Raw genomic sequence first — 14,991 nt, 5'->3', positions numbered from 1 at the left:
TTTCAGAACTGTGTGAATTTTTTTTAATATTTCACGTGTGATTAATTTCTTAAGAAATTTTAACTCCCCAAGAATTAGAAAAAAAAAAAAGTAATTCCACAGACACAAAGACAAGGACAACTGCAAACTGATTTCAAGCAAATGCTACAATCGACTAACACTGCTCTAAATGCTGCTTTCTAGTTAAAGAGATGAAAAATAATACACAAAACCATGCACAAGACACTTAGGTGAACAATAAACAAGTTATAAAAGAAAGCATTATATACTGGACTGATATGTAGCACAGACATGAAATGACAAAATAAAAAGTTGTTAGTAACAACCTGAGTTTACATACACTGGCATTTCAGAATCTACAAAATGTTCTCATAATCTCATTCGGTTCTCACAATTTTAGGAGCTAGGCAGACTATTTTCAGAGTCCTAAGATTGAAAGCTAAAGCTATGAAAGGCTGTGGAAAGATAATCACAAGCAAAGAATAAAATCTTCATGTATTTAGCACATTTACCAAAGGCCTACAGACTTGAGTGAACATATGCATCAGGAAATTTTAAGAGCCAAGCCTTACTGGAATATGGGCTTATTATGTAATCCATGTATCTTAACCAGAATATGTTAATAATCACGAGATTTTCAACATAAGCCATACTTTTTACTCACCTTGATAATTCCTATTTGTTTAAAGAACTCCCCCACTTGATCTGTAGACACACCCTCCCCAAGTCCTTGCACAAAGATTGTGTTGTTATCTGAATTATCAGATTCTGAATCTAAGGGGAAAAAAATTATGGTTAATTTCACATATTTTTAGGTTTTACTACATCGTATTTAGTAATCAAGAACAATAATTCATTGTCCAATATTCAACTGTTTCTATGACCAAAAGGAAAAAGGACCAATATACAAAAAATCTTATATAAACATGCAAAGTGGTCACAATAGTTATTTTATAGTAGATCAATCCTTACAACTAAATTTCAGGTAAAGTACATCAAGTCCATACCATGTGAAATACACAGACCAATTAAGGGAGGTCTTACAAATCTCCCTCTTCAAATTCAGATACAGGACTAGAGCTCATGAAGAGATGAAGAAAGTTAGTATAAATTAGCATTCCTTTCTTTGGAGAGTCTTAATCATGGCTAATCAATAGTTTTAAGGCTCTCTAGTAGAAAATTCCCCAAATCTGACACTTCGGACTTTGAAGCAAGCCAAGCAGAATTGCTGGTTTCCCGTTCACTGCAATAAGCTTTGCATATACCAGAGGGTAGGGGCACCTTGACACACACCTTACCTTACACGCACACTTTTGGATTAGTACAACAAAGTAAGAAAGATGTACAAAAATTCAGTCCATCAAGGGATAATTCAGAAATTGCCATCCATATAGAATACTTTGGCATCTTAATAAAAACAAAAGTTCTGATTTCAATATATATTAAAATTTTTCGGCTCAAATAGATTTTTAATCTCTAAATCATAACTTTCAAAAGGCTCCAGGTAGCCTTGAATTTCATTTAAAAATAAAAAGCCACATGAAATTAGTGACCTCTGCTCAGAGTGAGACAACTCTTTCATGTATGAATTCAAGTTTCTTAGGCCCACTAAGCAGACTACCACTCCAGTGTTATATTTTCTTCAACACAGCTTTTCTACTTCTAACTCCCCAATCCTACCAAATCTTCCAAATCTGATTTGTAGTAATTAAATAAATAATGCTACTGAGCAGTACGAAATCAAGTACTATTTCTTTTTTGTGTGTGTGTGAGGAGATCAGCCCTGTGCTAACATCTGCCAATCCTCCTTTTTTTTTTTTTGCTAAGCAAGACTGGCCCTGGGCTAACATCCGTGCCCATCTTCCTCCACCTTATATGGGATGCCGCCACAGCATGGCCTGCCAAACAGTGCGTCAGTGCGTGCCCGGGATCTGAACCGGCGAACCCTGGGCTGCCGCAGCAGAGCGCGTGCACCAAACTGTTTGCGCCTCCGGGCCAGCCCTCAAGTACTATTTCTTCACAAAAGAAAAGTAGAACCTAGGAAAGCAAAAATGCAATTTTACCCAGCAAGCTTTACAATCAATCCCCCTAAAGTTTTCTCTGGTATGTCTTTATAGAAGTGAAGTTCCCAAGTTCTGGCAACACTATCAAATTAAATCTTCCTCTTGTAATAAATCCTCTAAATAGACACACTTTTTCCTTGAAAAAAATGGAAAACTAACATTCTCTTAATGGCAAAGTCACAAACTACCATAAACCTTACCAGCATCTGGTCTGGGTCCATAATCCCTGGGACCTAAGAGAAAAGAAAAGAAAAAGAAAAAGAAAGCTATTTAAGGCAACTCATTAGAAATCATTAAAAAATAGTAATAATAACCAAGGCCTGAAAAGTCAATACTTCCAAAATCCTTGAAAGTCAATCATCACAGATTTACAAAGTAAATATATAAATTAAGTCTTATTAAAAGTTTAAGAAATCAGGATGAATGTCAATATTTCCTTAAACTTGTCCCAGACGGCACCTGCCACTTTGGCATTATGCTAGTATCACTTTGTTAAACTCTGGTTGTGAAGGCTGATTGGAAAACCCTAATAATTTAAAAAAACCATGTCAGCTACCTTTATTAAGAAATGTACTGTCAAAATCCAGTGAAGGTCTCATTCATTGGTCACCACAGACTCTTTTCATGCAAATTCACTGTGTAGAAACCCATTGGACTGTTTGAGATCAACTCTGGCTTTTTAATGTTTTCTTTGATATATATATATGTTTATATATATATTTTCTTTTAAAGCACACAACACACACCAGCCTCAACAGAATAAGAAAGGGCTTAGACTGCGTCTGCGGGATATTGGTGGCTTTTAGATTTATATAGCATTTCCACTGAAACATTTTGGGATACTCAGCACTTACCACCAAAATTTTTGAAGCCACCGCGGTCACCACCACTGCAGAGGAAAAATTGAAGAAATGATTTCTTCCTTAAGTCTCTAACGTGCTGAGCCCTGGGCTCAATCTACACTTAACTCTCACAAGTAGAGTGCCTAGGAAAACAGTAGCACCTCTAACTTTCCAGTAAATTCCATTTCATAGACTTCAAAATGTTGTCACCTAAGTGTTTTCCCAAGGATCTATTTCCACAAGGGTGCCTTTTCAAGCTTATTGCAGGACATATCTAAGATACTCATTTCAAAATCTTCCCAACCCCAAGCCAAAGGGATACTATTCTAATCATAACTTAAAGCTGGAGGCACAGCATGAGGAACGCTAATCTAGAGCAAACATTCTTTCCAAGGGGATATTTTTTAAAATATGAGAAAAAGGAAAAAAATTAGAACAATAATATATAACAAGGTTAAGATTCTGATAGCAGAATGGGAGAGGTAAAGACTTGAGTACTATGTTCTACTGTGATACCGTAACATAGTGGTTTCGATGAGATGAAGAAAAAAAGTGAGGTAGAGATATACACAAAAGCGAGCCTGAACGAAAGCAGTATTAAAATTTCAAATCATTCAGAAATCTGATAAAATGAGCACTAAAAGACAGCATAACTTAAAATTGCACTCCTACTCCATACCCACCATAATATACTAGATCTTGTCACATCAGAGCTACTGAGATTCACGCTGCCAAATGCTCTGTACACCAACCAATAGACCATATCAGAGACAGAATGCAATATACTCCAATACTGCAGCTGCCCATAAGAAAATGACTTGGGCAAATTTCCACTGCCAGATAAGTCAATGGTCCTTGTGTGCATAGCTTTATGTAAGAAATCTAAGATCTCTCTTATCAAAAAACTCTTTAAATACTCATACATTAAAAGTTTGTTTCTCTTGACTGAATTACGTAATCCTCTAAGATTCATGAGCTGACACGGAAATAAACACAGGTTTTCAGATGGTAGTATCAAATCTTCTACTACTACTAATCTTTTTCTACTATAACTCAAGAAACTAATCCAATATACTAATATCTCTTCACTGCTTAAAAGCCTTACCTTTAGTGACAACATTGCCCTCTACATGGCTTTTCTAAGCCATTCTGAGAAAAGCCACTCTAAGTAAGAAAGCATTCTTCCCTTAAAATAAGTCTATTCTACTACTACTATTCTACTACTAAAAATTTTCCCTTGCAACCAGCTTAGGTATAGACACATACATCTTAATTTGCTATTAATTTTTATTTGATTTCCAGGAAGCCTGGAAAGGAGAATAAGGCTATCTGAAGGCCATGTAGACAATGTGAAGCTCAGGTCCTTCATATACATATAGTTTCCTACTGAGTCTCTAAGACATCTCTTTCAGGACATTACCCAAGCCCTCCCTACGCTTTTAAATGACCTGTATATCACCGCTTAACTGCTTAAGAAAGGGAAGCCAAGAGAGTTCTTGAGATTAAACTGCTAAAAATCTTATTACTAGAAACCAAGCTATCTCAGGTTTCTTTAAAGATGGTCATCAGAACTCCAAAAGTGATAAAAGAACTAGTGAAAATATTAAGCCCACATTCCTATGTCAGGAGGTTAAACTCCTCAGGATAAAGGAGGTTTTTTAAATAGGAAATTTTCACAAGTAAGTGCTGGAAGAGATATCTCTTAATTATTCTGCTGTTATCTTAACCCAGTACCAAATTGTTTATCCGGCTACAATGGAGAGAAAATACGCAATTTCATGCATCAGCTAGTTCCTATAATATCTATTCTGGCCAGCAGTATAACTTTGAACAATAAAAAAAAGAACATACCCCTACAAAATAAACGGGATATAAACCAAATGACATTTGAATAGGTTTATAATTTCCTATTCCGCCATACAATGACATTTTAATTTAAGTCATCTTCACTGAGCACTTCCTTTGAAAACACAGCAGATGAAGATTTCAACACAATGGCCATAAATATGGAAACACCACAGCGCATTTGAAAAAGCAGTAGTCTTCAAACTAAGAGACTAAGGATATAGTCTTTAACTATCACTAATCAATCTTGAAAATTTGGACAAGTCCGTAATTCTCTCTAGGCTTCAGCTTCCTCTTTCACAAAATAAGGGTCTACATCCTTACTACTCAAAGAGTAGTCTATGGAACAGTAGCATACGCAGAGCCTGGGAGCATCTCAGAAAGCAGGATCTCAGGCCTCATCCCACATCTACTCAATCAGAATCTGCATTTTAATATGATCCTCAAGAATTCAAATGTACATTATAGCTTGAGAAGCACTAGTCTAGATGATCTATAATTTTGTGACGCTTTCTTTCAAGTTCCAATGTTTCAATCATTCTTCCTTCCTTATTAGAAAATTCCATATTAATTAGTTATATTACAATCTCTTATTAGGAAATTTATTATAATTATATTACAGTATATATTATATTACAGTAAATAAACTTCCAAGTAGTACTCACTAATACAGTTAACAGAAGATGGGCCTGTGGTTAAGAATCTTTCTCCTAAACCTGCAGTCAAGTTACGAAAAGTCCCTTTTCCATATACTAAGTTAAGGCCTCACTAGCAAATTAAGACACGAAGGTATGTGAACATCTATTAGTCAAGATGCTGCCACTACAAATTTGTTTTCTTCCCAGAAAAAGCAGCAAACTTGTGAACATAAAAAATTCCTGAAGGAAGGACATTTTAAGGTGAAGTTAAGTAGAGGTATTTACTAGAGTAGAGACATAATATAAGTACATTCAAATTTATGGCTGAGCGTCCCCTGCATAAGAAGACCAATTGTGTATTCTTGACTTAACTACAGAAATGGTTGTCCCAAGTTCAAAACCACAATAAGCCACCTACCCTAGGGTGGACTCAGAGTTCTTTCACTGTTACAGCATTACACATTTAGAGGAGAAGATAGTCAGATTTAATCTCAGGTGCTTGTCAAGAAAGAAAAAGCTCTTTGACAGAATCTCTATGTTCAAAATCGAATTTTAAAAAATCTAAATATATATATTCAAAGACTAAAACTGCCAAGTAAAAAGACAATGCAAGAATCTTTATTCCCAGAAAATTCAATAGCTAGAGAGAAAAAGGGATTTAGCTAAAAACTGAAAAAGATTAGTTTTTTAAAAAACTGTGCTACGCTCAAATTTTCATACTAGTAAATCCAGAATACCATTTTTTGGGTGTGATGAAGACTAACATTAATTCCAAATGCAAATGACTCAATGGATTTAAATACCATCTCAGCAGTAGCTGTACTTATGTTTTATTTCCTCCTATGTCTTATATGTATAGTAAAAAAGCTTTCTGGATTCAGCATTTACCAACATTTCAGGAGACCAAGAATCTATCATTCTAGAGCTACACTGTCCAATACAGTATTCACTAGCCATATGTGGCTGTTGACCATTTGAAATGTGGACAGTCTAAATTGAGATGTACTCTAAACGTAAACTATAAAATGGATTTCAAAGTCTTAGTATGAAAAAAGAATGTACAATATATCTCAATAAATTTTCATGATTACATGATAAAATATTTTGGACATATTAGATTAAATAAAATATATTATTAAAATTCATTTTACTTATTCATTTTTTTAATGTGGCTACTGGAAAACTTTAAATTACATATGTGGCTCACATTTGTGACCCACATTACATTTCTATTGGGCAGCACTGTTCTAGGCTATTGCCAGAATACATGCATATTTTTAAGGAAGCTAATCAAAAACTCTTGTAAGAAGACACTCAAAATTCAAGATGAATTTTTTTGGGCTTGACATATTAAAGCGTGAAATAGGGACCAGCCCCACGGTGTAGTGGTTAAGTTCAGTGCACTCCGCTTTGGCAGCCTAGGTTCACAGGTTCGGATCCCGGGCGCAGACCTACACCACTCATCAGCCATGCTGTGGCAGCAACCCATATACAAAATAGAGGAAACTGGCACAGATGCTAGCTCAGAGTGAATCTTCCTCAAGCAAAAAAAAAAAAAAAAAAGAGGAAGACTGGCAACGGATGTTAGCTCAAGGCGAATCTCCCTCAGCAAAAGGAAAAAAAAAAGTGAAAACTCAAGCTATAAACTAATAATATATCTACAACATAGAAAACTGAAAAGGAATTAGTATCTATACTATATAAATAGCTGCTAGAAATAAATTAAACAAAGCCTGAAATAGCTACTTTAACTTGATGACATACCAATAACGAAAAACAGTTATCTATAAAGTTCTGGCAATTTTGCAGTACATTCATCACGATGCTGAAGTTAAATACGCTGAGAGAATTTGCGGCCTTAAGCTTCTAGGTCAGTAACCAATTTTAGATGACAATTAGAAATTCAATCTTTTTTGCTGCAACTGCCTTTTCAAAGAAAAACATTGCTTCCTATAGTCCCTATAATCTTCACATTTTTCTCTTCCATATTTGAAAAGCTGGCAGCTTCCATTTGGTCTGAATTCCTCCTCCAGTTGAGCAATTATACAACTTAAGTCTAAGAAATGTCCCATCGTTTACCATACATCCCACCCTCACCCACGAACTATGCCCCTTCTTCTTTAAATATAAACCCAACTAATGCCAGATATTCTTCAAACAACCCCAAAAGGATCGTATTTTCAACACTGCTATTTTTAAGTAAGATGATCAGAAACACAAATGGGAGTGTTGATGAAGACTAACAAAAAATGTTTGGGTATTTTTGGTACTTAAATGTAAAACCAAGTGTGAAAAAAAAATTCTGAAACTGGACATTTTTATTCAAATTCAAAACACTTTACCCCTTAAGTAAGCTAGAAAGCACGCCTTGAGCAAGATATTGTAACACTTGAAAATTATATAAACGTCAAATTTCAGTATCCATAAATAAAGTTTTATTGGAACACAGTCATGTTTATTCATTTATATATTGTCTATGGCTGCTTCGGTGCTACAAGAGCAGAGTTGAGTAGTTGCAACAGAAACCGCATGGCCTGCAAAGCCTAAACTATTTACTATGTGGCCTTTCACATAAAAAGTTTGCCCACCCAATACAGAAAGTAATCATCATCATCCATATAGATTTCTAAAAAAGGCCCTTCATGAACATTCTGCTTATTGGGGGGGGGGGTTGAGAGTAATTGGGCATGATCCCGCCTCCAATTATACCCCGATCTGAACCAGATCAGCATCATTTTGACCTAATATATAATGGGCTTCTGTATAAGATTTTGTTTGAAGAGGTTCTAAGGCTAAATAAAAAGATTTGAAAATCAAAAACTTAGTTCATGACTCAGTATCTGGGCCAAAAATTATATTGAAATATGTTGCCAAGGAGGTTATAAAAGTGCTTAAAAATGGGACTCCCAGGTTGGTTAAGGTACGGACCTTCACTCCTTTATCAGGAGGATCATTCAAGGTCCTCTCAACTCTGATTCTAATGAGTCACCTCTCAAAGATAAAAGTATACTTTTAAAGACTTCCCTACCCTCTTCCTGCTGAAAAGTGGGGTTCTACCATTCTGAGTCAGACACTGTCATAGTTTAATAGATAATCTATAGGATATAATTATAACTTCCTTATAAAGAAAATTAAACCTATGATGTATTATAAAATGTATAGCATTCCAAGGCAGCCAATTATCTAAAACACATTAACCAGAAAATTAAAAATAACGGTTGGAGGGGCCGACCCGGTGGCGCAAGCGGTTAGGTGCACACGCTCCACCGCGGCGGACCGGGGTTTGCCAGTTCGGATCCCACGTGCGCACCGACGCACTGTTTGGCAGGCCATGCTGTGGCAGCATCCCATATAAAATGGAGGAAGATGGGCACGGATGTTAGCCCAGAGCCAGTCTTTCTCAGGAAAAAAAGAGGAGGATTGGCAGATGTTAGCACAGGGCTGATCTCCTCACAAAAAAATAAATAAATAACAGTTGGTTATCTTGTTTGGGACTCTGTTTGAGGTGAGAGAGAGGCTATTAGGTAGAGAGTAAGCACCACGTCACTTGACACTGTTCCTTTATATCCACATGATGGTAGACTGCTCTCTTTGATAATGAAGAGGCATACAATATATTTGTTTTACCTTAGTAAACTGACTTTGGCTATCTATCAAAAGACTTTTAATGTTCAAGCCTTATAAAAGTTTATATGTTTAGACTTTAGTTTTGCCACTGTACACTAAACATAGAGAAATACAAGTAAGTGAGATCAAACTCCTGGCTCACTTGAAGAAATAACAGTGCTATATGTAACTGGCTTTGTTTCTCAGGTCACCTCATGGGACACACAGTCCCTAAGGAGCAAAAGTGTGAACTGGTACTGATGTATTATTATTAAGTGTCAATTAACAGGCCACTGACAATTCAGTTCCCAAGGAAAACAAATTATCTTTTAAGCCTATGTATTTTACACTCAAATTTGCAACCTGAAAACTTCATCTGAGGACAATAAATGCCAACTACTTTTTCATTCTTGATTTCAGGGCCAAAGTGCTAAATTTACAGATATATTTAAAAGTAATTTTAAATCAGCTTTCATACCATACACCATAAGTAAATACCAAAATCTGATAATACTAACAATGGAGAAAAGGAAAGCTGAATTAAAAAGTCATTCCTTTTCCACAGCTTATTTCTAGACAAAATACACAACAGGATGTGATGTTGCACTATTTCAATAATTATTCACTTAGGAAGGGGAACAAAATAGTTTAGTGACATAAAATCTTTCTCTCATTTGCCAACCCCACCTTTATACTTTGTTATTGCCTTCTAATATTTTCCTTTCCCAAGGGGATTCAACATTAAGAAAATAGCCTCACTGCCCTCCAATCTAGAATTAACTTACCTTTTATTTTTTACATACAAAACACTTGGGTTTCCCAGAGTCATCTTTTAAAGGAGTTTAGATTCTATAGCTCTGGCAGGAAAAACATAGGTAAGTGGTTTAACCACAACCATAGTTAGACTTTTCTCCAGGTGTTTACTATACACCATATAAACTAATTGCTAATGTAGCCTATTCTGAGGTAATCTATGTGACATCTTAAGACAAAATAAATTTTGAATTTCTGCCCTCTACTCTACAACATCATCTCTTTTTTAAGCCTCTTAACTAAATTAGATGCTGGAATCAAACCAGCTAAATAACAACAACAACAAAAAAAGAAGAAATGTAGACATCTATACCAAAATACTTACCTTGCTCCTGTCATAGGACCTCTTCCATCCTTGTCATATCCCCCACGCCCTCTACCTCCTCCCTGTGACCCGCCATATCCTCTATTATCTTCTCCATACCTACTCACATCACGACGGTCATCTACAAAAAGGAAATAATACATACATACATAAATAACACTGTCATTTCTGACAAAAGCTTCCCATAACATAATCTTAAATGGCTCTTTAGGTCACCTGTGTCCTTTGGAAAATGGCACATGTGCACAGAACTCAAGTCATCATAAAAGCATCTGGAATTAAATGTGTTTAACAACTATATCTGTGTCAAATTCCATTCTGCTAAAGTCACATAGCAAAATGGTGATATGGAATAGACTGACTCAAAATACAACATTATGTACAGAACCCTAACAAATTAGATGAAAAGCATAACCCTAATTTAGAAGTTATTATTTTCTTTCCCTCAAAAACATTTAAATGTAAATCAAGCATGGACAAAGAATAATCGGACTTTCAAACTAAGAGATACTCAGTGAATATATTCACTGAGGAAGATATTCAGTAAAAGAGCTTCTACTTTTACTCATTCATTCATTCATTCATTCAATTACTCAACAAATACTTATTAAGCACTTACTATGAACCAAGCCCTATACTAGGTAATGCAGGTAGAAAAATGAATAAGACAAGATCTTTGCCCTTGAAACATTCATTTTCATGGCATGGAGAGATTCTGAAATATCAGTGGTATATACAAAGTGCTACAGGAAAACAAGAGGAAAGAAGGACTGGTCCTTTTTAGATGAGGTTAGAGAAGGCTAATGTAAGATCATAATTTGCACAAATCAAGTATACCACTACTACCAAATGAACTAGTAGCAGCAGCATTGTCAAACACAGTTGATTTGAGACAACAAAGGAAATTCATTTAAACACCCACTGAAAAGTCACATAACTATCTGGCAGTCTCTAAGAAGTTTAGAAATAGAAATCTAATAAACTAGTTTTGATGGCCAGGAGAGAAAACATATGTTCAAGGTTACTCCAAATTTTTACAAACAGTTGAACTCCTATGTAGGTCTTTTAATAGAAAATTCAATATACAAATAATTCTATTAGGAGAAAAAAAAAATGAGAGAGGTCAATCTATCTTACCTTGTGTGTGGTGGCTGTAATTTTCCCTTTGTGAATGGTAGGACTGCTGGTTTTGATTATAGGAATCGTGCTGCTGATCATAATTTGACTGCTCATCATATGAGCCTTGATGTTGATCATAGCCTGACTGCTGGTCATACGAATCTTGTTGACCATAGTCTGACTGGTCATATGAAGGCGCTCTCCCACCTTGGCTAAACAGAAATTAAGAACTTGAGAGATTTTACAAAAGGATTATGTTTACTGTAGCAAGTTGACTGAGACTGATATAAGAGGCCTGAGCAGCCAGACCTCAACAATATTTACTACTACTTTCTGCTGGGAATCATTTAGCTGTTTTATTTACAAAATCTCCTTACCTTCAAACACTATTTCACTATCATTGAAGAGATGCCACATTATGAGAAAACCCACACACACCTTTGAAAACTGTAGTGAAGCAAAAAATCACTATGGTTTTTACCATCTCCTTGAATTCAAAAAAATTTAAATGTCACAAAGTATAGTAACATGTCTGATTCTTTTAACAAACATGCCACCACCAGTGCTGAGTCCTTTTAATAGTTACACTGAAAGGCTCTATATCACTTAACATTATCTCATATTTTGGGGACTATTTTCTTATAATTATCTTTAGAACCTACAGTCTATTCTTCTAGATACCTTCAATGATAGCAAATTTTAGAAAACAGTAATAAATCATTCACATTTTTAGTGTGCTGAGTAAGAGAAAGGAACTTGCTTTGTGATGCCATTTTTTATCAGAAAAGAAGTCTGACAACCAGATATGAGACTGCTTTCTTATTATCTCTGGCAATTCAAAAAGAAAATTCTAAGTATGTTCTGAGCAATGTGACTATTAATTACCTGCTCTCATGATGGGAATGTTGAAAGGAACACTTAATTGGATTTGAGTTCTAATGTTTACTTTAAAAAAAGGAACGAAAAAGGTCTCGTAAGTTAATAGTCACATCTCATTCTTCATTAGATGATCAGAATAATCTAATAAAGATCAGTATGTTCCCCAACTCCCTACTCAAAGCACATAACAACAATAGTCAAAACTCTAGCATTTCACTTTAAAATGGTTATCAGACCAGATGTAACATTTCTCTTTGGTCTACATTTATACATCACGCTTCCAAAAATGCATCCTTACTAAAGGATTCTCCTTAAACTAACCAACAAGGCTCAGAGTCATTCTTTCTAATGTAACATGCTTTCTGGATGTTATTCCCTATATTTGTACTCCACTTTCTACTTTTCAGATCACTCTCATATCTATAAGACTGATAATTTGACCTCACAAATCTTTCCCCAATGTTTTTATTTAATTGAATTTCACTTAGAATAATTCTCTTCACTGCAGATAGAAAATACTAGTGACCTCAATTTCTGCCTCATTTTTTAGCTGTGTAACTTGACAAGCTATATAATCTTAACAACTTCTCTTTACCTCTAATAACATGGGGATAAGTACCGACACTATCTCACAGTGGTGTCTAAGGATCAATTAAATTAAGGAATGCAAAAGCATTTCACAAAATGTAAAGCACAATAAAAAAAGTTGGTACTATTAAAATTACTAAGTACAGACTCCTCAAATCTAAAAACTAAAAAAACTATAAAACCTGTAAACCTGCTGATAAACATTCACCTACCTATATTAACAAATAAAACATATTTTAGGGTATCTGAAATATGTGGATAGGTTTTCGTACTTTTTTCTTTAATATTTTTCTCTCTGAAAATGGTCAAAAAATAAAATGGAAATAAAAAGTAAGCATTGAGAAGTCTCCTTTTATAGGTAGGTTTTTATTTAATTTCAGGTATAAAACAAGAGATCAAAATTCTTCTTTTTAACATTTAAATAATGAGGATTCATTTACGGCTAAATGATAATTTAACAAACAACACATCATAAAAATCAAATGACAATGCAGACAATTTCAACAATCTTCATAACACAAAAATGTGAAATTCATACTCCATTAAAACTTTTCTGAAAAAAGCATTTAAAGCTAGGAGTTTCTTGGTGAAACCTGTTCAATATACAAAGTGTTACTTCCACTCCCCAACACAATCTCAGTACTTTTACTGTTTCCTTACCCTCCTGATGATTCCGTGCTTTGCTGTCCCTGGTTATTATAAGATTGCTGACCATATGAGCTCTGCTTTTGATTCTCATAACCACCGTAGGACTGTGAATAACCTAAAGATTGGATGGATATACCATTTAGTAAAGGTTCTGATTTTTTAATTTCTAAAATAGCAAATTTAACAAATCAGTCCAACCTGATTGGCTTTGTCCATAATTGGAGGAGTAGCCGCCATAGTTCTGTCCATATGAAGAATCAGTAGTTTGCCCATAGCCAGAATAGCTCTGAAATTTAGGTAAATACAAGTTCCATCACCTACTTCAGACAAAAACAACTATTTATGAAGACTGCAAGTTATATTTTAACCTACTTGTGGTGGTTGTCCATAACCTTGGTTGCCTTGATTTCCATAGGAAGAATAACTGTAAAAGAAAAATGCATGACTTGAAAGAAACATGCTAGAATTTAAAAAGCTTAAAGAATCCTATCATCATTTTCAACTTTCAACTCAAATACAAGCTTCTTTTCTGAGCAATTGTCAATCTGCCTGTCTCTTAAGAGTCTAAATTGAAAGGTGATGACCAAATGATGTTGAAGACATAAATGAAGTCACTCCCAGACCTCCTGAATGCCAAATAAACACCAAGAGTTTTGCTTTGACAATATCCCACAAATAAACAAAACTTTACCAGAGCTAGAAAATCCCAAGAGAATTATGTTTAGGAAGGGTGGGGGGAGGAGTGGAGGAGAGGAAATGACTACATGGCAGCAAGACCCATAATAAATATCTGAAGCAGAAAAATGACTTTCTAAGTTAGCACTTGAATCAATTTAGCTATGTTTTGACAGACTAATTTCTTCCTACCATTTGCCTTAGATCTGCCTTTAACTTCCTAGTAAAGGCACAGTGTGGCACTAAACGTCCAATTTTAGCGCCTCAGTAATTAAAAGCATGTACATCTTCAAAGTACTATCACAGAATGAAATTACATTGTATCCCCAGTGTCTTAGCACAGCCTGGCATATAGTTGAATGAAGGAATAAATGTAGCTTCCTTAGATTTGAATTTTCCTTAATTTTATAGCATATAAGCTCTAACAAGTCAGAAACAAACTTTCTGAATATACGCCAAAGAAAAATAAAACACTTGCAAAAACATCTTTTAATTATTTTAGAGCTAGTAAGTGCTAACAGAATTTCTTAACTTTCTAAAATATATCTCGTTGAATAAACATTTGCTGGCTGCCTACTATGAGGGTAGCACTACCCTATAAAAATTAAAAAGTCAAGGCGCCGGCCCGGTGGCACAAGCAGTTAAGTGCACGTGCTCCGCTGTGGCGGCCCGGGGTTCGCCAGTTCAGAGCCTGGGCGCACACCGGCGCACTGCTTGGAAAGCCATGCTGTGGCAGCATCCCATGTAAAGTGGAAGAAGATGGGCATGGTTAGCCCAAGGCCACTCTTCCTCAGCAAAAAAAAAAAAAGAGGAGGATTGGCAGATGTTAGCATAGGGCTGATCTCCTCACATAAAAAAAAAAATTAAAAAATAAAACCAGTTTTGTTTTCATGAAGCTTAAAACTTGATGACAGAAGATATCTGAGACGCTATTCTGAATATCTCACCCT

At 35.3% G+C, this 14,991-nt stretch overlaps 1 protein-coding gene across 2 annotated transcripts in view; it reads right to left on the bottom strand.

Moving 5' to 3' along the window:
- Positions 1-14,991, bottom strand: part of TAF15 (TATA-box binding protein associated factor 15) — a 28,142-nt gene that overhangs the window by 5,557 nt on the left and 7,594 nt on the right. For both annotated transcript variants that reach the window (XM_058560408.1, XM_058560407.1), the window contains exons 3-10: positions 13,739-13,790; positions 13,565-13,652; positions 13,379-13,481; positions 11,270-11,463; positions 10,133-10,253; positions 2,918-2,952; positions 2,264-2,296; positions 665-774 (exon numbers count right to left, since the gene is read on the bottom strand). In XM_058560408.1, the coding sequence (XP_058416391.1) occupies positions 665-774; positions 2,264-2,296; positions 2,918-2,952; positions 10,133-10,253; positions 11,270-11,463; positions 13,379-13,481; positions 13,565-13,652; positions 13,739-13,790 (736 nt within the window). The remainder of the gene's footprint in view (positions 1-664; positions 775-2,263; positions 2,297-2,917; positions 2,953-10,132; positions 10,254-11,269; positions 11,464-13,378; positions 13,482-13,564; positions 13,653-13,738; positions 13,791-14,991) is intronic.

Source organism: Diceros bicornis, chromosome 18 (genome assembly GCF_020826845.1).
Source record: "Diceros bicornis minor isolate mBicDic1 chromosome 18, mDicBic1.mat.cur, whole genome shotgun sequence".
Classification (NCBI taxonomy): domain Eukaryota; kingdom Metazoa; phylum Chordata; class Mammalia; order Perissodactyla; family Rhinocerotidae; genus Diceros; species Diceros bicornis.
This window is presented reverse-complemented; position numbering and strand designations above follow the sequence as displayed.